Source organism: Hibiscus syriacus, unplaced genomic scaffold, assembly GCF_006381635.1.
Source record: "Hibiscus syriacus cultivar Baekdansim isolate YM2019G1 unplaced genomic scaffold, ASM638163v2 tig00112114_pilon, whole genome shotgun sequence".
In the NCBI taxonomy this organism is placed as follows: domain Eukaryota; kingdom Viridiplantae; phylum Streptophyta; class Magnoliopsida; order Malvales; family Malvaceae; genus Hibiscus; species Hibiscus syriacus.
Window position 1 is genome coordinate 217,725 of NW_024063255.1, and position 24,412 is coordinate 242,136.

Sequence of the window (24,412 nt, forward strand, 5' to 3'; positions counted from 1 at the left end):
GGTTTTAATGTATACATATATGTTTATCGTATGAATCTTTCTTATTGCTAATTTCATATTCTATTGTTATATGGATTTTAGCATTGTTTTAAATATGAAAAAAAAATACGAATACGATATGTAACCGCTTAGATTTGATCATAATGTCCAGGCCGGATATAAGGGTTTACACTTCCCCAGTTATATTTGCATAATACATGCACTGTCTTAAGTCCTAAACCATCAAAGAAAACAAAACTTGGAAATTATTCCTACTAAACAATGAAACCCCATTTTGTTCCTCTAGTGTTTTTCCTTTTTTATCCTTAGCCCAAGGTCTGAACCCCAAATATAGCACCCAAGACCATGGCTCGAACCTCCAAGTGTTCCATCTTTACAGTCCATGCTCACCCTTCAAGCCCTCGAAGCAACTCTCGTGGGAAGAGGATGTGCTCCAAGCACTAGCACAAGGACCAAGCTAGGGTGCAGTATTTGTCGAGCCTCGTGGGTGAGATATCGGTGGCGCGATAGCTTCTGGCAGGCAAATCGTGCAGAGTCTGACATACATTGTGAGGGCCAATATTGGAACCCCACCTCAAACCATGCTTATGTCTATGGATACTAGCAGTGATGCTGCCTGCGTTGGCTGCTCCTCTATTGTTTTTTTTGGATAAATAAAAGAATATTATTACCCAAATGGGAGCAGTAAACTGCTACAACACAGACATCAAAACAGCTACAGTACATTCATCAAAACAACCAACGTGAAGCATGAACAACCAACATAGTAATAAGGTTTGTCAATACCCCCATTAAATACAAAGAGAGATATTAACTCTATCTATTCTATTGATTATCCTATCTCTTAGTTGAATTCTAACAAACTCCTTAATAGCTTTAAGAATTTCATCAACTGCTCTTGAGCTTCTTCGGAATAGCCTTTTGTTTCTTTCTTCCCAAAGAGAATAAATAAGTGCAGTCCATGCAAGCTTCAAAATATTTATAAGGAGGGAGTTACCTGTCCAAGTGTCACATGCCCAGGACAATAGTTAATCCCAAGACAATGAAGATCTCCGCAAGCCGGTTAGTAGTAAGATTTCCTTCTAGAGAAAGCTTGCTAGTGGGCATTCTATGGATATGTGATCTCTTGTTTCCTGGGACTCATTACATAAAACACATAAACCATCAGTAACAATACCCATATGTTGAAGTCTAACTTTAGTAGGAAGTCTGTCCAAGATAGCCATCCAAGCAATCATGTTGTGTTTAGGAATGTGGAGAGGAAATCATATCAGATTATGCCACTGAACTTTGTCTCTCTTAACCCTAATCTCTTCCCAAATTGCACGAATTGATGTTGCTCGGTTGAGAAAACAGCGTTGGCTTCCCTCCTAAGTTTGAGTAATTTCCTGAAGCTCCATCTGGTATTTGTACCACTATCGATGTGCCAGAAGTCTTTATCGTTAAGGACATAGTTATTTAGCCAAGCAACCCATAATGAGCCTTCACCTGCTAGGATACTACGAATTAGTTGGATCATACACGCCATATTCCACGTTTTTAAGTCCTTTAAACCAAGCTCGCCTTCAGGTTTCGACTGACATATCGTTCCCCAGCTTACTTTAGCTCCAGTAGCCGCTTTGTCTGAACCTTTCTAGAAAAATCGAGAACAGAGTTGCTCAATCTTTTTAATAATAGATTGAGGTAGAAAAAGTTGTATGCACCAATAGTTAGCAACACTGAAAAAGACCGCTCTTATAAGCTCAAGTCTTCCTGCATAAGACAAGAGTTTACCTGACCAGTGGTAAAGCCTGGATTTGATATTGTTAATGAGAACAACACAGTCCTTTTCAGAGAGTTTCCTAGTGACCAAAGGGACTCCTAGGTATCTCACAGGCAGACATCCTTGCTTGAACCCCGTAGTTTTGTTAATAGACTCTAGGATATTAGTAGATATACCAGAAGTGTAGAATTCACATTTGGCCGCATTAAGCTTTAGGCCAGACTTTTCATAGAATTTGTTAAAACAGTAGTGATTCCAACAACTGATTCCAAATTTCCTTTGCAAAAGATTAGAATATCATCTGCAAACATTAAGTAAGTGAGCCCTATCTTCTTACATTTAGGGTGGTAGCCAAACATACCTCTCGCGACAGCCAAATTAAGAATTTTAGACAACACATTCATTGCGAGGACGAATAAGAAAGGGGATAGTAGGTCACCTTGCCTTATTCCTCTTTCACCTTTGATGTATCCAATCAGGCTTCCGTTGAAGGATATGGAATATCTTGCATCTGAGAAACAAGCTTCAATCCAGTCAATGAAGGTTTTTGGTAGCTGTATAGCGTTTAGGACTGATGAAATGAAGCCCCAGTGAAGAGTGTCAAAGGCCTTTTGATGGTCAATCTTCAAAGAACATCTTGAGGAAGTTGATTTCCTTCCATAGCCTTTCACTAATTCCTCTATTGCTTTTGACTATGCTAAACCCACCACTTTCAACACCCTTGGCTGCCAAGCCGCTTAATGCAAGCAGGTAAAGCTCAATAATGCTAAAAACATTGTTTAACGTTTTATGAAATAGTTTTTTTAACATTTTAACCCTAACGTTTTATTTTAAGTCAAGAAGGTCTTTAACACTTGATTAAATAGTCACTTGAACAATTATTTTTTGAGAATTTGAGATCTCAATATTTCGTTTTAGGACAAAAACACTCATATTTTTAGTGTTTACTATTTGTTGACTAACAATTTTCATCCATTAAGGGATAAAAAATAAAACATTATGGATCAAAATGCTCCAAAGAAAGAATAAGAGTCAAAATGACTTTTTTAATAGTCTAGGGTAATTACAAGTTATTATTTGTTTATATTCTTTCTTGACCATTGACAATGCCCACATTCTCTGTAAACACAACTGCTCAAACACATAACCTCTAGAGATACAACACTTCTTTTAACCACTAAAATAACTAAATGATTATCTAGTAGAAAGTTAGTAACATTTGTTATCACTACACCTGTTTGTATTTTATCATAAAGTTTAGAAAGTTGGTTTGCCAAAACAAGAAAACACCACAAGTGTTTTTGGATACTTCAACACTTAATCATGTGATAACTTTTTTTAGGTACCAAACCCCACCTGCGGTGGAAGCGCGTGCGCATCCAACGTGACCTACGGTGGTTCAACCGTAGCCGGAAACCTTTCACAGGGCACCATAACCTTAGCCACTGACTCAATCCCAAACTACACTTTTGGTTGCCTCCAAAAGACAGCAGGCAACTCGATGCCACCGCAGGGCCTATTGGGCCTGCGCCGAGGCCCATTGTCACTTCTCTCAATCCCAAAATTTGTACCAATCAACATTTTCATATTGCTTGCCTAGCTTTAGGTCACTTAACTTTTCTGGGTCATTGAGGCCCATTGCTGAAGAACCCTAGGCGGCCCTCTCTTTATTTTGTGAATTTGGTTGCAATTAAGGTTGGCAAAAGATTGTTGATATCGCACCAAATGCTCTTGAAAGTCCCTCCACCGGAGCCTCATTGATTCCGGTAATACTTCTTCAGTCTATAACTTGATTGAAATCAGATCAGATAAATCGATTTAGTCAGATGAAAAACAATTGTATTAAGTAGTATTTTTCTTGTTGAAATGTCCTTCAACTTTGCTACTAAATTCAAGTACGGTCTTCACCCGGCTAGTTCAACAAGCCTATGTACCCATCCGTGATGAGTTCCGGGGACGAGTAAGAGTCGCGAACTTGACATCGCTCGGCGGGTTCGACACATGTTACTCAGTCCCAATCGTGGCACCGACAATAACATTGATGTTTTCTGGCCAGAACGTGACATTGCCACAAGAGAACCTGCTGATCCACAGCACGGCAGGCAGCATCACATGTCTGGCGATGGCATCGGCACCAGCACTGAATTGATCGCCAATATGCAGCAGCCGAACCTTAGGGTGCTTTTAGATGTGCCAATTCGAGGGTGGGCTCCGCCCGTGAGCAATGTTCTTAAAATGTGTGGCATTTTTTTTAACTAATTTTGAGAAAGAGGGTGTGGGTTAAAAGAAGAATACATCTGATTAATGATTATTCAAGTCAACTTTTTGTAGTTTTATTTTACTTGTATTGGGGGTTTTCTGTTAGCTTATTTTACGTTTGTTTTATCATCCATATATGGATATCTGGTGCTTCAATTATTTTTAATGTTGTAATTGTGTTTATTAATTTTGTTATATAATTTTTTATCATATTTTTGTTTAACTCGTGCGCTTTCTGTTATCATATCTTATGTGTTGCTTTTTTTTTTCTCTTAATCTTTTTTGGTTAGGGATGGCAAGGGATGAGTGAGTCCCATTTTTTTATCATTTGATCTCACTTAAAATATCATATACTTTATTTGAATCTAATTTGTCTCGAGAAAAATTTTATTTCACCCTCATTAAACTTATTTCGAGATTTGAGATACAAATAAAACAATATAATTTATAACATTATCGCAAAGAAAAATATAGAAAACGGTTTTAATCTCTTACGTTATCAGTCTAATAAAACATTATTCTTCTTCATTGGTCCTCTTAACATCCCGATGAATGATCCTTGAGCTTCTATTGAATGAAGATAATCTAAACCCATGAGTTTCTTCTTCTTCTTCTTTGGTGCTCTTAACTTCCCGATGAATGATTCCTTAAACTGCTATTGAATGAAGGTAACCTAGACCATGGTTTGCAGCTCCAAAGATATAGGGTGAATCGTCGTACCAAGTTCGAAACTATGTAGCATGGGTGCGACATCTTAGTGTCAATAGGGTCTCAATAGGGACTTTTCATATTATGGAATTACTCTTTGTAATTGATTTTGGGTTTTAGGGGCTGTTTGTTTACTATTGAATGGAACCATTCAGCATTCAGCGTGTTTGTTTCTCACCTCTGAATGAAGACTGTGCTGAATGATTAAGCAAAACAATGCTGAATGATTCAACATTAAAGTACATTCTGAATGATTCAGAATCATTATCAAACAACATGTCACATTCAGAACTAATTCATACAGAGCCTTTGAATCATTCAGGCTAATGAATCATTCAGCGCTTAATCATTTGGCTGTAAACAAACAACCCCTTAGTCTCAATTTGATTTGTAGGGTTTTTAGTTAATTTTGGGTAAGAATTTTTTTATCAAGATGAAATGGGTTAAATGATTATTTTATTAAGCTAAAAAATAACAGTAATGTGCCACGTTAGATAAAATTAACAGGAAGTAACGTCACGGACTTTACTAAAAACGAACTAAAAGTTCAGTGATTGTTTGCTAGTTTTAAAAGTTGGGTGATCATAATGTAAGTTCCTTAAAAGTTTGGTGACCATTTATGTAGTTTACGTTTAATTTATAGACAAGTTTCTTGTAGTTATGAATTAAACTAACCTTTCTCACAATATTTTAAAATTCCGAATGAATAACGTTTGTAATCTAACTTTTAAGCATTTTCCAAACCTTCTGTGAGCATTTAAGATAAAATCCACTTCGGTTATTTAATTATATGTTTGATAATAAATTTCTTATTTTTTAAAAATATATAAATAAGATATTTTATTAAAATATTATTATAAATAGATCATTGGTGGTTAAATATTAGATATAATAATAACATGATTTGGAATAGTAATAATTTTAATCCTTAAAATTTATATAATTTATTAATTTGATCATGATCTAAATAATTAAATAAATTTAACACTCTATATTTGAGAAAATAATATCACTTTAATTTTTGTTATTCTTCTAAAATATTTGTTGTTATTTATGATATAATAACAATTTAATAGTAATTTATTGTTATTTTATAGTTGAATACATTTATACCCGTTTGATTTAAAAATATTATAAAAAATTAAATTGATATAATTGTTTAAAATATTAAATATTAATTTTATTAAATTATTTTTGAATTAAATAAGATCAATAAAATATATAAATTTAAAGATTAAAAGTAATATGGTAAACTACATACTTACTATTCAACTATTATTTTTGTTCTATTTTGGTCACCCACCTATTTTTTGTTTTAAAAATCATATTTAACTTTACGTTTTGATTTCATTTTAGTTCTCATCGTTAAAAATAATTGAATTATTGATGTGGTATTACTTTATGGTGAAACATCAGCATCACCGTTAATTTTTAACGATTGGTAGCCAAAATGAAACTAAAACATAACATTATGTATGATTTTGAAACAAAAAAAAAGTTTTCTGACCATAACGGAATTAAAGTAATAGTTTGGATACTAAACGCCTGTTTTCCCAAAATAATATTATATCAAAAAACTAACGTGGGAGTGACCTGGAGTGTATTTTACCCAAAAGAAAACAAAACAAGAAAAATTTAACCATTTCCTTCGAACGCCTCTTTACAACAAGATCCTCCAAAGGAAACGAAAGATGAGCGACGCAGCCGATGCCCGCAATTGGCTGGAACTGCCGCCGGACGTGACGGCGTCGATTCTCTCTCGGTTAGGTGCGATCGAGATCCTTAGCAGCGCCCAAGACGTGTGTTCTCAGTGGCGAAAAATCTGCAAAGACCCATCTATGTGGAGATCCATTGATATGCGCAACTTGGGTGAATGGGACAAGGACTATGTCCACGAGAAGATGTGCTTCCACGCCGTCGATCACAGCTGCGGCCACTTGCTTGATATCAATATCGAATATTTTGGTACCGATGATCTTCTGCTTTATATCGCTGAGCGGTAAAATTTATGTTTCTTTTATTTCATAATCTCTAATTGTTTCTTTCAGGCTGTATTAATTATCAGTAATGAATTTTCATCATCTAACGTTAATGGAGTGTTTTATAATCTTATACGCATAGTTTTTTAATAGTCAAATTCTGGGCATTTCTTAGATTTAGGGTTTCTACAACATTGTATAGCTTTTGTTTCTTACTTTAGTAGTGAATTTTCAACCAGTATATGGTATTTACTCGGAGATGGGTTCATAGCCTGGCCTTTAGCTTTCACTGATTAAACTGCAATTGATTACTGAAGAATTTCAAAATGATGTTTCAGTATGAACATTCGATAGAAATATGTTTGTTTGTTTCCATCTATAATTTTCAATTGCTACTTGTTTTTTATTATAATATTACAGTACTAATTTGCTTGCAACTGCTGTTGCCTATCATTCTTCATATTTTTTTATTTTCTTTTCTTTAAATGATGTTTTTCACAGGTCTGTTCATCTGAAGCGTCTTCGACTTTTTTCATGCTTTGGCATTTCAGATGAAGGATTAAGCAAAGCAGCTTTAAAGCTTCCGTTTCTGGAAGAGCTTGAAATTTTCATAGGTCCCATTTCGAAACATGCTGTGGAAACTATTGGTCGTAGTTGCCCTCACTTGAAATCATTCAAATACAATCTTCAGCGATGCAAAGGCTATGTCTGTGATGATGAGGCACTAGCTATTGCACAAACTATGCCTGAACTACGCCATCTCCAACTTTTGGGGAATGGGTTGACAAATGAAGGCCTGCAGGCCATTCTTGACGGTTGTCCTCACCTGGAATATCTCGATTTGCGACAATGCTTCAGTGTTCGTCTGGTGGGGAACTTGGAGAAAAGGTGTGTTGAACGCATAAAAAACTTGAGGCACCCTTCTGATCCAACCCACGATTTTAAGTTCGTTACAGAGGATCTTGATACCTGGTACAACCCCTCTGATTATGATGATTATGATGAATATGACTGATGCCATGGAGTAGGGGACTACTCCTTCAGTGTCCAGAGTAGGGAATCAGGATATAAAGTGGACTGCCTTATTTTCTGTGTGTTTGTGTCGATTACTCCACTTTTGTAGTTTTATACATTTCGACAGTTTTAGTTTGAATTAACATTTTTCAATTTTAATTGAAGAAAATTAATTAAGCTTGCAATGGACTTAAGTTGAAGCATTAGGATATTCAAATTCATAGTTTGAGCTGTTTAAGCTTGAACTTGATTCTAAAACTATTAAACCAAATTTAAAATTTTCAAATAGATCCTGAATAGTTTAATCTAATTTACCCTATAGTTGCATTGTATATCTTGGATTGGCAAATTACTTTGCATCAGTTTAACCAATTAGAAAGATTTGGTCGAGTCTCAAAATAGTGTCTTTTATATGCACCACTGGTGCATACATTACATGTGGTGCTTTTAATCATGAGAATATATGCTGCCTGAAGAACTTGCTTGAGGTATTAGCGTCAAATATAAATATATGGTCATATCAGTATGTTCAATTTTTAATTTTTCCCATGTATTTAGAGTGTCCTGAAAAGTCACATTGAGTCGAACTTAATTTGATTGGTTTTCCTTTTAGTAATTTTGGTTTTTTATGGAGAATCCTGATTTCTACGTGAAAGCTATGTTGATGCAAACCTTGGACTTGAAAGTAGTTGAATAACATCAGGTGAAAGAACACCCATCTTTTGCATCGATAAAACAGTGATTAGGGTATAAAGTAGATGATAGTTTTTGTAGGACGAAATTGTTATCAATTACTGTATCCTGCGGATCTTCAACCCGAAAGTCACTCTCTGTATTTGGAAATTCTCAAGTTTCTTTATTGTGTTTTGGAATCACTTGTTGACTATAGTTTAAGGTAATGTGTTTACAGTGATTGAAAGTTACATTGAGTCAAACTTAATTTTATGGAATCCTTTGTTTCAAAGGATTTTCCGTGTAAGAAGTGTTCATCTCGTGTGATTGATCATTTGTGATTATTCTTCGGTTGCTTTTCTATTGTTAAAGAATATTTGGTGCTGTTGAGCTGCTTGTGAATGACTTCTTTGAAGATAGAAAGTGAAACATTGATCTCATTCGATCTCTTTTACCAGAAGAGATAGTGAACCGCATACGACGCTTCCCTGCATTCCTAACAATGATTCCAAGGATGCTTTAATATGGGGAAAGTCAACAAATTGACTGCTCACTACAGAAATCAACCTATGAGTTGTGCCATTTGCGGACTTCACAAGGAAGGTTCCATCCATATTGTAAGGAACTCCCCTGCTGCAAAGAACATTCGTGGGAATTTCTTGATAATGAAGAAGGTACGTTATTTTTTGACTCTACTGTGGATGAATGGTGGCTTTATAACCTTGTTCTTTTTTTTTACTAGTTTGGATGATTACTAGATAATATATGTTCATAATCTTTCTTAACCAAACCTAATTAAATGTAAAAGACTTGTGATTGGTGACTGGAATTGGCCGCTCCTATTTGCTCCAAACACCGACTGCAAAATGTAAATGACTATGCAACAGTGAGTGGGGAGATTACCGTTTTAGAAATAGGTGTTGCCAAGGCAATGTTGGTTACTTGGAAATCGTGGGTAAATAATGGCAACTGCAGGTGTGGAGATTACTTGGAATATAAGAATGCAGGTCCTTGAACTCATCGCCACTTTCATATAGTTCAAAAGAAATTCAGGGTTCCTTGAAAAAAGCAATTCAGGGATTCGTGAAGCAGGAACTTAAAAAGAGTGAAACGAATACAAATCTGGACCCAAGCGGGAATAATGTTTCTTCCTTGCATCTGTTAAAAAAATTAAGATAAAAAATAGTAAATCTGTTGAAAGTTAATCTTGTTATTATGTATTAAATTAACAGATATTTTTAAGGGGGGGGGGGAATGTAACGCTTCACTTTTTAGATTCTGTCGTGAAAATAACATCAGAATTTTCAGAAGCGGGGGGGGGGGGATTTAAAATTGGATTGAAATACTACTTTCTTTCACTTGTGTATTCAACAATTTTACCCTCTTAAAACAAATCTTTTACAAAACTAATCAATAGAAGTGGTCATCTACCAGATCAATCCATTAAAAATAAACCTAAATAGCTACTGGAATATGCAAAAACAATGTGATTGACATGTCTTGGAAATGCTTCAAAAATAATTTGGCTTTCACTACAAGTTAGAAAAGAAGACATAAAGGTACCTATACAACAGATAAAACTTGAAGGCAAAAGCTACTTGAGATACCTGTTGCAAACAAGATTGTGTTATCATCTTCTTTTTCTTTTTCCAACACCATGCTAAACTTGTATTGACAACAAAAATAACTTTTGCTCCAATAATTATATAGGAACTAGCACAGAAGATGTTAATTTACTTATAAGGCCGTGATGCAAGAACAACAACATCAGCATTTCCCAATTAACTTTCAGAACCTTCATCTCTCAACCATAAACATGACTCCTATTCTTGTTTTCTACGTGCCTCAGAATTTTATTTGCAAATACTTCATATAAGCTAACATTCTAAAAAGCCAAAGAAAAATAGAAAAAGATTACTTGTTACTGACACACAATGCGCCCTCATAACAGAATATATCTATTTTATCAATTTGAGAGAAAACAAAACCTGTATCATTTTAACTCAAATAAATTAGAGGATCACTTCGTTTACCTCATGCTTCCCTGATGTCATGTAGCTTTGTCCATCATCTGCTGAACCCAATATTTTCAGCTTCCCAGTCTAGATTTCCAAACACCAAAAACAAAACCAAATCACCTTTAGTTTTACAGGGCGGTAACCAACACCAAAATGGCACTTATTTACAGTAGCCTCGCCTTTGGTTTTACTTCGCCCTTCTTGAATCAAAACCAATTTTCAAAAAGAAAATTAGCATAGTAATTTGGTCAAGAATTTAAAAACCAGAATAATAAATGGACAAAACGTTCATAAAAAGGAAGGACATGGAAGGGAATTTTAATAACAGACCTGTTTCTCATGCTCTCAGGCATTAAAGGCTTGGTTTTGAACGCTGACTGAACATTGTTAACCCTAAAATTGAATCCAAAATGATCGTAGCGGAGATAATGTTGACAGAAAAGAAATAATTAAGTCTTGTATTTAAATTTTAGAAAATGATAATTTAAACATGATTTAAGAGATTTCGATATAAGAAATACTCCAAATCATTAAGAAAACGGTCTGAAAAAAAGAGGGAAACAATGACAAATTTTCTTTGAAATTTAAAATAATGAAATACTGGAGAAAAACAAACAGAAATTTACAGTTTTTTTCTTTTCTAAAAAGTGATCTATTTAATGATAACTTGAGAGAGAAAAATTGCCACTAAAAGGTTTGTTATTACTGGGGGAATTATTTGGGACAGTCAAATTGTATTGTAAGATCTATTTGAAGCAGTTTTGGTAAACAACAGAATTAAAATGCCCTTAAAAATAATTTGTTTTGTAGTGTCTTCATCTGGTGACTCGGTATCATGAACTCCTGCATCAAACTCATAATCACGAGTTGAATCATTCGGGAGCCGCAAGGTTTTTATGCGCTCAGCACATCTTTTCTCCAGGTTTCCCCCAGACAAACATTAAAACATCGCCGCAAGTCGAGATATTCAAGGTGGGGACAACCGCCGAGAATGGCCTGCAAGCCATTCATTTGTCAACCCGTTCCCCAAAAGTTCAAGGTGGCGTAATTCAGGCATAGTTTGTGCAATAGCTAGTGCCTCATCATCCGAGACATGGTGGAAGCTTTTGCATTGCTGAAGATTGAGTTTGAATGATTTCAAGAGAGGGCAACTGCGACCAATAGTTTCCAGAGCATGTTTCGAAATGGGACATATGAAAATTTCAAGCTTTTCCAGAAACGGAAGCTTTAAAGCTGCTTCGCTTAACCATCATCTGAAATGTCATAGCATGAAAATAGTCGAAGATGCTTGAGATGAGTGGACCTGTGAAAGCATCATTTGAAGAATAAATGATGAGAAGTTATAGGCAACAACAATTGCAAACAACCGAATTTAGTACTGTAATATAATAAAAATAAGCGGTGATTGACAATTATAAATGCAAGCAAACAACCATATTTCTACCGTATGTTCATGCTGAAACCTCATTTTGAAATTCTTCCGCAACCAATTGCAGTTGAAGCAACGAAAGCTAAAGGCCAGCCTATGAACATATCTCCAAGTAAATACTGCCTACCAATTGAAAATTCTTTATTTCTCTCTTTTGCTCAGCAAAAGATTATTTTTGTAAATAATAAATCCAACAATAACACCAAGTATATAGTCACAGACAAATAACATTGAGAGTAACAAAATAAAGAACAAACAGCGAAAGCAAACAACACCAGAACCAAAATCGAAGACGCTTAGCAAGGAATTAAGGAAAACACTCCCATGAAAGCAGTCATATACTCATATGTAAGTAGCCAAAGTATGAATTGCCTTAAAAATGTGCATAAATAAATTCCGACATGGTGGCCTGAAATCAACTTGTAAAGTAAGGAGCACAAGATGTAAAATATTGTAGAAACCCTAACTCTAAGAAATGCCCAGAATGTCACTATCGAATATAAAGTCGTTAAAATGTCAAAACTTAGGAGGTTAAAATGTACAATAAAGTCCTAGGCGTTTAAAATCATTCTAAAAAGAATCTTCTGACTGCCTGGAATTTATGTTAAGTTCACTCCATCATCTGCCGTCCAAACTCCAAACTGATAGCATCCGTTGCAATCTGAATATAAAGTACCAGTGTGGTTTGTATCTTACCTTGTATTCTATTTCACCAGTGTTTATAGTTAAAAGGTCTGAATTATTGATCCTAGCTTTACAATTTCGCAATAAAAATTTACCGAAATATGTTAACTGCAATCATTCTAATTCAATAAAGTAGAAGATGAAACCAGAATTTCAAGATTTTGGCCGATATAGATTAGATTCATTATACAAGTTATCTGTGGGGAATTATATTTTCAGATTGCATAATAGATTTTCTATTGATGGGCGGGCTTAAAACAATCCCTTGCACTAGACCATAGCTGAAAACTGAAAAGGGGCGGCTACTCAATTCCATAACCGGAAAATTTTAGATATTTATTTGCACTCTGCGTTATTGAAGTAGTTTCATAAAATAGGATGAGTATCGCAAAAATTTCCTGGTATATCATTCATTACATAGCATTAAGTAATGTAAACACTGGCACTGGAAAATTCTGCAGTCTTGCATTTAATGCTCAAGTAAGATGTTTTCTTGCAATTTGCAATTTGAACACAGTTTTGAAAGATAGGTTCTGTATCTTCTAAATATTTCGGGATGCCGGTTTCCAGTGAAGTGACGTAAACACTGCCCTTAACCATGTTATGAGCTAGAACAAAGTCTACAAATCGCCATGCAGATTCCTCGATTTCTTCTCAAATTAAATTCAGGAATTTGATTGCATTAAACTGGGGTTTGCTTTACATATTTGGTTTCTTAGCTATAAAATGTTTGCAGATTTACTCAAGTGTCATCTTATTTTTTATTTCCTTTTTCTTTTTAATCACAGCTAGCTGTGGAGTATGAGAAAAATGCAATTATTGTCAAAGTTGATACCGACGACGATATGCAGGTAACTTGCGAGTAATATTTATTCCTCGAGTTCTCTCCTTTCCGCTGTTTCTACTTATGTTGCACCAACACTTCATTTTTCTTAAAGTACCCATGTCTAATGCATATTCAAACATGAGTTTTGGGACATATATATACCAGATTGATGCCGACATCCGATAGTCACACTTAAATCCGAGCACCCATCAAACCTATTTAAAGTAGTTACTTTCCATTTTATGTCAACTTCACCCGTAATCTTCCAGTTGGTTTAGTATCGTAGAGACTAAATGGAACTGGAAATTCTGCTGTACCAGGTTAGAGGGTTGCCTACTTTGTTCTTCATCAGCCCTGATCCAAACAAAGAGGCAATTCGAACCGAAGGCCTCATTCCGATACAAATGATGCGACATATACTAGAGAACGAGATATGAGAGGAAGAAGACTGATTATTTACCGTGAAATGGAACTAAGGAGCCGGATTTTGCTTCAGAGCGCTAAATACGTATTTTGAGTGCCGATCGGATGCCGAAGCCGTATGATCTTGTAGCAAACTAGGCATGGCAATGACCTTTTCTTTGTGAAAGGGCTGACTACAACAATCATTGACAAAGATATGCTGAGACAAACGACCAGACATTATTTAGTTAAATTGGTTCAATCTTTAGGGACCATTCGGTTTGGTAAATGTTTGATGTTTAATCACTCAACTTTATAGTAGTAATTAACAAACATGTGGAATTATTAATTAAAATGGATTCCAATTTCATTTTTAGTTTTATATATTTATACTTACTATAAAATCTTTACTTGGGTTAACGTTATAAATTAATCTGACTCTAAATCAATTGAAATATAATCAAAATAAATTTATTTTAAATTACACTTAATATTATAATATAATTATATTTTTTTGCGAAATTCCTTTTAATATTTGAAAAATTAACCAAGTTTCTTAAAACCTTTTATATAAGTCTTAAAATCTAGAGAATTAATCAATATTATCATTTGATCGAAGAAAATTAATTTGATGGTTTATGGTACATTGAAAAAAAATTAAACACTTTCATAAGAAAAATCTTCTATTTTCATGAGTTTATTGTTATTTTGGACAGAAATTTATTATTACATAATTTTTTCTCATATTAAATTTCGAAAAAAAGTTTAATAAATTATCAACACATGTTGGATGCATCAACTTCTAACGAGAGAATTCAATTTTTATATATAAAACTTAGATTTAAATATTGAATAAAATAGTATTAAGAAAGAAAAAAACAAAAATCATAAATCATAAAACAAGTATAAAAGCTATATATAAAAATACATAATTTTAAAACATATTTTTCTTATAAAGTATATTCATTCAACTACATCGTATATATTAATACATGGCGTGAGATTGACTTTTAAAATCAAAACTAATCCCTAATATTTATTAAAATAGTTATTTTACCCCTTATCTTTTTAGTAGTTGAAATTTTTAAAGGTGTAATATCAAAACTAGTCCCTAATATTTATTAAAGTAGTTATTTTACCCCTTATCTTTTTTTAGTATTTTGACCCAGGATAAAACGACCTCTAACATTTGACTGAATTGTCATTTTGATCCCCGTTCTTTTTTATAGCACTAAAATGTAAAAAATTTAAATTGATTTTTGTCGATTTTGAGTGGGTTCATGAAAAAAATCAATCCTATGAGAAGAAAAATGAGTGAAATACGAACGTTTTGATATTGATCTTGTCACGAAAGACAACCGATAATTGGCGGTGATTGACTGTTAATGGTGGCCAGAAAGTACGATACCAAAAAGTAAAATGTTTGAAAGTTTAATGGCAAAATTGATACATCTATAAAGTTTAATGCCTAAACGACATCGTTTTGGCATCGGTAGGAGTCGCCAAAACAACATTGTTTTTTCCTCTTCGTCACAATGATGGAAATATATGTTCATATCAAAATTTTCAAAATCTTGATTGGATCAACAATCTCATTTACTCAACTTTACATCTTTTAGAATTTATATAATAAAATTTGTATTAATTTTTAAATATTTTCTTTAAATTACATAATAAATATGGTTTTAACAATTAAATTAGTGCACTAATAGCTTTAACCACCAAATTTAATCAACTCTTGGAGGTAAACTAAAAGTGGATTCACAAATCAAAAACCAATCAAATTGAGTAGAAATGGGCAATTGCCAAGAAAGTAAAAATGTGGAAATTCCCAATGTTTTGAGTTTTTGTTTCTTATTACACATGAAAGTAGAAAATCAAAATTGGTATACGATTGAATTCACTTTATGAAAATAGAAAATCATTATTCAAAGTAAAACAATTTTTTTTTTAAAATAATTGCTGCCATGCGTTTCCCTAGTATAATTTAATGGATTATCCGTTATGATATCGGTCCGTTCAATTTTAGAAAAATAGATTTGGTCTCTTATATTATTGGTTCATTTGATTTTAGTTCTTCAACCGTTAACTCCCATTAATCCATTAACGGAAGTCTGAGTTGAAAAAAAATATCAATGTGTTTTCTTCTTCTTCTTGAAGTGCCACAATTATTTTTTTGGAAAATAAAATTTAAGATTTAGAAGGAAACAAACTTATTATATTATCAACATAAAATAAATAAATAAACAAAAACTTTTAAGAAATAATTACTTCACTCGCTCTAATTGACCCATCCCTAAATGTAAGTCTAAAATCAACTCTTACGGCCTCGTTTACCCACCATAATTACATTTTCTTTACTAAATATTATTATATTTTCAATTGTTTAATAAAATGACACCAAACAAAATATTTACGAAAATAAAATTTCTTAAGTTTTCTCTCTTTTATTCTCCTACTTTTACTAAATATTTTAATTCCAAAAGCCCATTTGCCACATGGGGAAAACTTTTATAAAAAGATATCGTAAATTATTTTCGATTTTAGAAAAAAGGTTTAAGTTTTTTTATTTCTTAAATTTATTTAATTGTAAAATTTAAATAAATAATATTTTCATTTGTCTAGAAAAATGAAAAATTGCTCCAATAATATGTTGGAAAACAATATTTAATCATATAGTATGTAAAGAAAATTATTTTTTCAACTAAGACCTTTGTTACCGTATTCATTATAAATCACTTGAACTATATGGCATTTTCTAGAAAACGTATAGGCTATCCAACGATTTCTACAGCACCATCCATACTATTGTGCATGTATGAAATAAGAAGAAGTCGTCATGTATTCTTGCGATTTTCAAAAAAAAAAATATTAGATGATTTTTAATAAACACGGCAACAAATACCTTTATTGAAAAAATAATTTTCTATACACCTACTGTTTCATTAAATTTGTCTCTTATCGATTATTTTGGTTAATATTTTTAAATTTTGACTCAATATTAGTAAAAATTTATTATTAATAAAAATATATTTTAAATCGTTAATCAAATAATATATATATATATAAATTAATTATTTAAAATACTTCAAATAATCATGATTAAAGTTAAAAAATTTGACATTTAGAAAATGAATAATAAACAAATTTAACACAAAAAGTAATAGTTATAGTTTAGGTCAGGTTGAACTTAGACATGCATGGTATTAATATTATATGTAAATTTATGTCTATTTTAATTTAATTTAACTCGAACCCATCAAGTGATCTAAATAGTGAAAAAATGCTATTCTTCTCAAAGTTTTTGAGTTTAAGCAAGTACGTTTGTAAGATATATATTATCTTAAAATAAAACGTTAAATACTAAAATTCTCTAAAAAAAATTAAATTAATTAAACATTAGAAACATTTTTATCATTATGCCTTTCTTAATCGAGCTTCACCTTTCTAAATCGGTTATTAATTATACTCACATTAAAATGTCTCTGTTTGAACTCGTAACTTTGTAGAGCCTGCAATAATGTGGTTATCAATTGGATTTTAATGTTCAAATTTGACCAGTAAAGGGACTAAATTTTATCATTTTAAGGAAAACAAGGACTGAAAGAGGAATTAAATCAAAGAAAAAGTAACTTGCTAGTAATTATTTGTTGCGAAGGGCGTGGAAAATAAATAATTTTGATAAAGCTGATGAAAATTGTAATTTATGCATCCACATATTGACCAGCTCAGCTCTCATGGTGTTTTTAACCACTACACCGCTCGATCCGTTCTTAGCGCTTTCCCTTCTTTCTCTCTCTTTCTGTTTCATTCTTCCCTTTCTTTTTCCCAAAACTGATTTTTTTTTTCGCATTCATTACGATTTATAATTTTAAAAAATTAACATAAAAAGCAAAGAAAATCACAACCTTTGAATGATGCTGTGTAGCATTCATCATCACCGTCAAACCCAATGCCAGCAGCAATGGATGAACCATAATCCGGTACAAGCCTGAACATTTTTTTTGTAAACCCCACAAAAAAGGAGGAAAAAAAAATACCAAACATGAACGCCTTTGTTGGAATTAAAGGAACTTGATTTTTGAAAAAGAAGAAAAAGAGAGAAAGAAACTGAGTTTTTTGTTCATATTATTATGTCGGATTTGGTGGCCCGTACAGGTCGGCTTCAGCAAAGGTACGAGGCTGGTTTTCGCCTTGTCGCTGGGTATGATTTTTTTATGATTATTTTGCTTAATCTGTGTAATGTAGATGTGGAAGATATGTTTGCATGTGGATTTTTAGAGTTTTGGCTGATCAATTATTTGGTTCTTTTTATCTTCTTGAATGGTGTATTGTTCTGTGATTGGAATGTTTTTTACATTATTAATATTGGATTTGAGATTTTTTTTTTTACTGATCACTTGGAAAGTTAGGGAAAAAAATATTCTGGAGAATGGGTTTGTTTTATTTTTTGCGTTTATGAATGCCAACGGTGCATTTTGAGCATAGTATTAAATTGAGGTGTTGCAGTTGCGGATGTTGCTTACATTACAGCGTTAGGAACTGAGTTGTGGCCGCAATTTAATACTATGATTTTAAGCTTTTAATGGTTTATATCAGCTCTGGGATATTGGTAAATTGGTATATTTTGTTTTTTGTGTATCTCTTGTTCTCGATGTTTTGATTGCATTGGCATATGAAATCATGAATGGGGGGATTTTGAAGGTAGGAATGGTGTTTATTAAGAACATTTTCTTACATAAATAGCAATTGGGTTCCCTTTTTTCTTTTAGATTTTTGGTTTGTCTATCATTTTCTGATTGTATATGAATGTGAGTCTTAAAGTCTGAATGATTCACTACATTCTCAGATGTGGGTTTTTTCTTTCTTTCTGTGTGCATGTGTGTTGAGATAGTTCATTTAATGTTTAAGGGGTTTATTGAATTTTTCAGATGAAGATGGAAAACGGGTATTTTCTGTCTATGTTTTTAGGATTATTTCATTCGAGGTTTCAATGGTTTTTTAATTCTTGGCATGAAAATAGAATTTGAATGTATTTTTACTTTTGCTGTGTATAGATTGATATGTTTTGTTTTTAATTGTCTAAAAGTGCTCATTTTCCATTTTGAAATGGTTTATTACATTCTTGACATGAAATTGCAAGTGGGTGTTCCTTGTTTTGTTTTTCTCTGGTTCAAAACTTGGGGATTAGTGGGTGGGTTTGTTTTGTCTATTTTCTTGTTTCTAAGAAAAATGTCATTGTCTATGATGTCTGCCTAATGGATAATGATTATTGCATTGGAAGTATGGCCCGTGTTGTTAATTACAAAGATATATTCCTAGAATCGTTTCTCTACATTGCCATATGAGCTTTCATGACAAAATGTCTAGGATAATCTTCGTGAATTTCAGTGTTATTGGTAGTTGGAGTGCTTGGCTTGAGAAATGATACTTTCTCGTGGAGCTAGTTTAGGAATATTGAATTCCTTGAATGAGATGGACCGGTTAGAATATCAACTTAACCTTGGGTGTGACTTTTGGCAGATATGACATATGACGGAAAGAGACAGTGAAACCTTCTAGGAAATTTCTTGTGTTGCATAGTAGTGGCTATTGGTTTGATATTTTGGTATTGATGGTGATAGCTATGTTTCTCAGTAGTCAAATAGTTATACAATCCTTTAAAGAGCCTTTTGGTTTCTCAAAAAAGAAAAGGGAAGGGAAAAAAATTAAGAACTGGAAAAAGTAACGAAAGAATGAAAAACTGGGGAAGATTGTGAACGGTCTTAAAGAGATATTTTCATTCCTTTGTTAGCGGTTGATAAAGTTGCTTAATCTATATAACTATGTTTGACAGTTGAAGTTATGCTGACTTTAACATTGGAACTAAATCAAAAGAATTTGCCTTATGGGTAGGTAGGACATACTTTAATTTGTTAATTAGTTAATGGAAATGTTAAGTTTTTTTAAAAGTTTTTTCATGTATTTGGAGTGTTCTTAGAAGGTCATATACCATACCCATTTCTGGAATAACTGTACATGGGTGTCGGAAATGATTACTTCTAGAAAAATGAAAAGTCAGAGTAACATAGTCCTTCAATATTAATGAGCCGTGCTATTGAAGATGCCATTGTATCTGATTCCTGTTTACGGTTTGTTTTTTTCTTCTCGCTTTAACGGTAATATTGTGACTGGATTTTTTTATATATACCATTTTGGAAGAATGTTAGGTCTTCAATCTTTTCTCTATTATTTTTATTTTCCCTCATTGCTGCTATTTTTTATTGAGATTGAATTGTTTCAATCTGAATATAATGAGATGGGCATTGACTTGTATGAATACTTAAATTTTGAAGTTTTGTGAAAAATTCTATCCATGATTGAACTTGATGTGCTAAATTCGCTCTTCTCGTTTGACAGATGTATTCCATTTAGGTATAGAAGTTCAAATGAGGCAGATGAAGTAAACTATGGAGAGGTGGTTGAGGTACTGATGATTAACTCAACTAGTGGACCAGGTCTTTTGTTTCCAAAGGTACAGACTCATGTTTTGTTTAGACATACACTGTAATTCTTACTTCCTTTATTCTTGCTTCCCTACCATTCCGGACTTGCTTAAGTCCATTCCACCGTAGAATATGGTTGCATTTATTTTTCCCTATATATGCATTACTGTTGATGGGAATAAACATAAAAAGGTTCTGTAAAAAGACATGCATCCAACCTTAGTTATGTTGCAGTATCCGGTAATATTGGGTTGCATTCTGGATTACTCATTATTAGCCTCTAACTCCTATTTATTGTGTCTTGCAGTTTTTTTCTAATTAATCCAGTGTACTACATTCAAATTTATTATCAGCATTTACAACAAATAGCCTTTTTACTTAGTATTTTGATAATACCTATGTTACTCAAACTCCGGTGCAAGTGTCGGGAATAGATGTTTCCGGCACGGGTATGTTCAATTTTCTTAAGTTTTTAACCTATTTGGAGGGTCTTTTAAGGATTATATCCTTATACCCATGTCCATGTAGCCGTTGGACACTGTTATGTAAAGAAAAGAAGAATGAAATGTTTAAAGTAACATACAATACACAACAAAATAGAATCTGTATGCTTTGCACTTGCCTCTTGGATAACGGGAGGCTCTTTGTTAGTCTATTAATTGGGTTGCAAGTGGTTATGACATTTTCCTATTTTATTAGATTGGAATGTTGTTTTAAGTTTAGAATAAAATTTATTTGTTGAGAGGCAACTATGTTACTCAGACTCGGATGTATCAAACATGGGTATGATCAATCTTATTCTAAGATTTGTCATGAGTTTGGAGGTTTCATAGAGGATCATAACCCCATATCCATGTCCGAGCATGTGTTAGAAATGGTTGTCAAACAAAGATACTTCATAGAAAATGAAGATCTTGGAGTTATGTAGGAAGTAAATTGTTCATGGATATTGTTGAGGATTCTGGTTCAGTTTTATTGAATTAGCTCACACAATCTCATTAAAAAGTTAGTAAGGCCATCTATGAACAAGAGTTCCTATTAACAGAGTTAAGGTTTGAATGAATTAACTTGTCTTTGACAATTTCGTTATTTCTTGTGTATGGGAGTTTAAGCAGATGATTATTGTTGGCTGAATTATTGATTACAAACGCAACACTTGTGATTCATATTTAAATCCGAAGGATTTGACGGTAGAGTCTGAAATGCAATTCCAGCTATATCTTTTTCTTGTTTTGTGTTCTTGTCTCCATACTGGGTGATTTCTCTTGCAAACTATTTTTCTCCCTTTGCGTGAAAGCCATTGAAATTTTGAACTAGCTTCCCTTTTGATTTATTTCTTTTGGAATCAATACTAAGACATTCCTATTGCATTTTTGATGCATCATATTCTTTAATGGCAAGAATAATATACCACCAAGTTACTCTGATTCATGTATTGGATCAAAGTAACGCAATCTTATATTTTGAAGAAAATAGTATTTTTAGAGTAACATTTTGTTGTGAATATCTTGCTATCTGATTTTAGGGAGGTTGGGAGAATGATGAAACGGTTGAGGAGGCTGCAGTGAGGGAAGCTACTGAAGAAGCTGGAGTCCGGGGGGATTTAATGGTGAATTGTCTTCCTCGCTTTTACTTATGCTTTTTATATTGTTATCTTTTCAATTTGTTCCAACTTTAGTTCATCTCTTGATGTTTCCAGCATAGGTCTCTAATACCGATCTTTATTTCGTCAAAACATATGCTGCTCTAACTCTTCATATTTCTTGAAATACCTCAATTTGACACCCATGTCCAATACATATTAGGACAAGGGTTTCGGGATATGACCCTTAATACACACACGCACTAAGAAAATAGTTAAATATACCTATGTCACGTGCAAACACGTATCTGTTACTCTCATCCGAGTTCAAGGAGCATAGGTTGACATTTGTCATCATCGACTTTTGAGTAAGGTTAGCAGGCATTCAGGCATACACTAAGAAATAAGTGTACCTACGTTGTAGATATACTCGTACCCGAGTTCAAGTAGAATGTTTTAAGTGCCATAGATCTGGTATATTTTTTGCATGCTATTTTTCTTGTCATTGAGCTCATTGCATTTGCATTGCTTTATCCCCTCGAATCTAGTTCTACTGTTCTCACCTACTTTTTATTTTCCTTCAATTACTCATGTCCATTGTATATCTGGACATGGTATGGGATATGATCCTCTAAACGTGAAAGAACTTTTGAAAAAATGGGAAATATCCATTTCTAAGATATATCGATATCCAACACTCACATCCAAGTTTAAGTAAAGTTTATAGATTGGAGTACTCTGTAATCTCATCCTGCAGTAGCTATTTCTTTATCCCAATTCCATTAATTCCAAAATCTGTTAACACAGTCATTAGACGATTTCGATCATTAATCCGTTTGCCTTTGCACCATGAGAATTGCAGAAATTGTTTATTATTTATAAGATTGTTGCATTTGCCTCTTTATAACAGGTTAAAAGTGCTGTAATTTTTTGTTCTTATGGGATTTTAGGATTTCATAGGATTTTATCATTTCAAGAGCAAAACTCATCAAGATGAATTCAGTCCAGAAGGCTTATGTAAGGCCGCAATGTTCGCGTTGTTGGTGATGGAGGAACTGAGTTCGTGGCCAGAGCAGAGCACTCGAACGAGGAGTTGGCTTACGATTCCGAAAGCGCTGCAAAGTTGCAGGCATGAATGGATGAAAGATGCTTTAGAGAATGGGTTTTGTAAGTGGCTTGCACAAAAGAAGTGAAAGTCGTCAGAATTTGTTAACTTATATGAAGCTTTTTTGCATAACACAAAAGATTAGAGATGTACACTCACTAATGATACTTTGTGTCACTCTCTTTTATAAATTAGGAGACATTGGTGTTTGTGATTACATTCTTAATGTGTTTTTATTTATGTTATTCTAATTTGAATGTAAGTGTCGGGTTCAGGTGTTCAATACGATCGGTGACCGACTGTTGGAAAGTGCGATGCGAAAAAAATTAAATTGTTTAAAAGTTCAGTTGCAAAGTCCATAAAACTCTAAAATTTAGTGTCTAAAACAACACCGTTTTGGACATCAATAGTCATCGTCAAACAACGTTGTTTTGGTATGACATGTCACTTTAACAGTTGTTAGTCATTTTATCGTCTCGTTAATGATTTAATAGTTGAGTGGTATAATTGAATTTAAAACTAAATAGTTGAATGGTATAATTGAATTTAAAATTAAAGTCCAGTACTATAATTAACAAAATGTCATATCAATAATATGAGTTGAGCGTTAATCAATTAACATTTCCATTCAACATGATCTATTTTAATCACAAATTAAAACGTTAAAAGATAAAATGTTCTAAAAAAATAACTACATCATAACAAATTATATGAACATTGAGAATAATTTTATCATTTCGTAAAAAGGAAAAATGATTTCTTATTCAGCCACCAACAGTTAGCTATTGTCCTTTCTTTCCGTTTTGGTCTTTTACATTTGACATAAAAATTTGGTCATTTTGGAATCATACATACAACATATCAAAAGTTATTATAATATAAATATATTAAGATTTCTTTACATGATTTTTTAATATTTAAAAATATAATACATAAATCTAACATAAAATTAACCTTAGGGGTAAAGGAATTATTGTTATTTTTTGAGGTATCATGTTCAAGTACCATAAATATCACGAGGTATCATGTTTAATTACCATAAATGTCAGTAGTGTGAGCGTTTAATTTCAAATGGTTGATAGTTATCTTTGAACATATACTACCTTATGTTCACCCATATTAATAAAATAAAATAAAAAACTTAAACATTTAAACTAAAATTTGATGATTTAGCAAACGAAGATACAAACTTGAAAACCTAACTTTAAACTAATATTATAAGATTATCTCATGTGATTTCCGAATTTTAAAATTTCAGCACTAATCCAGATTATATAAAGACTATAATTAAACTATAAAAATTTAAAAGAATCAAATTAAAAACATTAATTAATTTTACAACTTGTGTATGGTACATAGACTAAAAACATAATTCGATTTAATAAATTTTACGACAACTATTAGGGTTAATATCGAAATTTTAATTTTTAACCTATTTACAAAGAGTAAAAACTATCAGCACGGTAAATGAGAGATGGTGTCGATAT

General features: G+C 32.8%; 2 protein-coding genes and 1 pseudogene across 2 annotated transcripts; 2 read left to right on the forward strand and 1 right to left on the reverse strand.

Moving 5' to 3' along the window:
* The first annotated feature begins 6,374 nt into the window (after positions 1–6,374).
* On the forward strand, positions 6,375–7,907 carry LOC120174518 (putative F-box/LRR-repeat protein 23). Its single transcript, XM_039181336.1, has 2 exons — positions 6,375–6,728; positions 7,210–7,907. Exons 1-2 carry the CDS (start codon positions 6,421–6,423, stop codon positions 7,721–7,723), a joined length of 822 nt encoding a protein of 273 aa, XP_039037267.1. The 5' UTR covers positions 6,375–6,420; the 3' UTR covers positions 7,724–7,907.
* A 3,207-nt stretch (positions 7,908–11,114) lies between these two features.
* On the reverse strand, positions 11,115–11,658 carry LOC120174636 (annotated as a pseudogene).
* A 5,911-nt stretch (positions 11,659–17,569) lies between these two features.
* LOC120174519 (nudix hydrolase 16, mitochondrial-like) lies at positions 17,570–23,112 on the forward strand. The gene is made up of 4 exons (XM_039181337.1): positions 17,570–17,957; positions 20,153–20,267; positions 21,764–21,847; positions 22,771–23,112. The coding sequence occupies exons 1-4, from the start codon at positions 17,887–17,889 to the stop codon at positions 23,011–23,013; spliced, it is 513 nt and encodes a 170-aa protein (XP_039037268.1). The 5' UTR covers positions 17,570–17,886; the 3' UTR covers positions 23,014–23,112.
* The last annotated feature ends 1,300 nt before the right edge of the window (positions 23,113–24,412 follow it).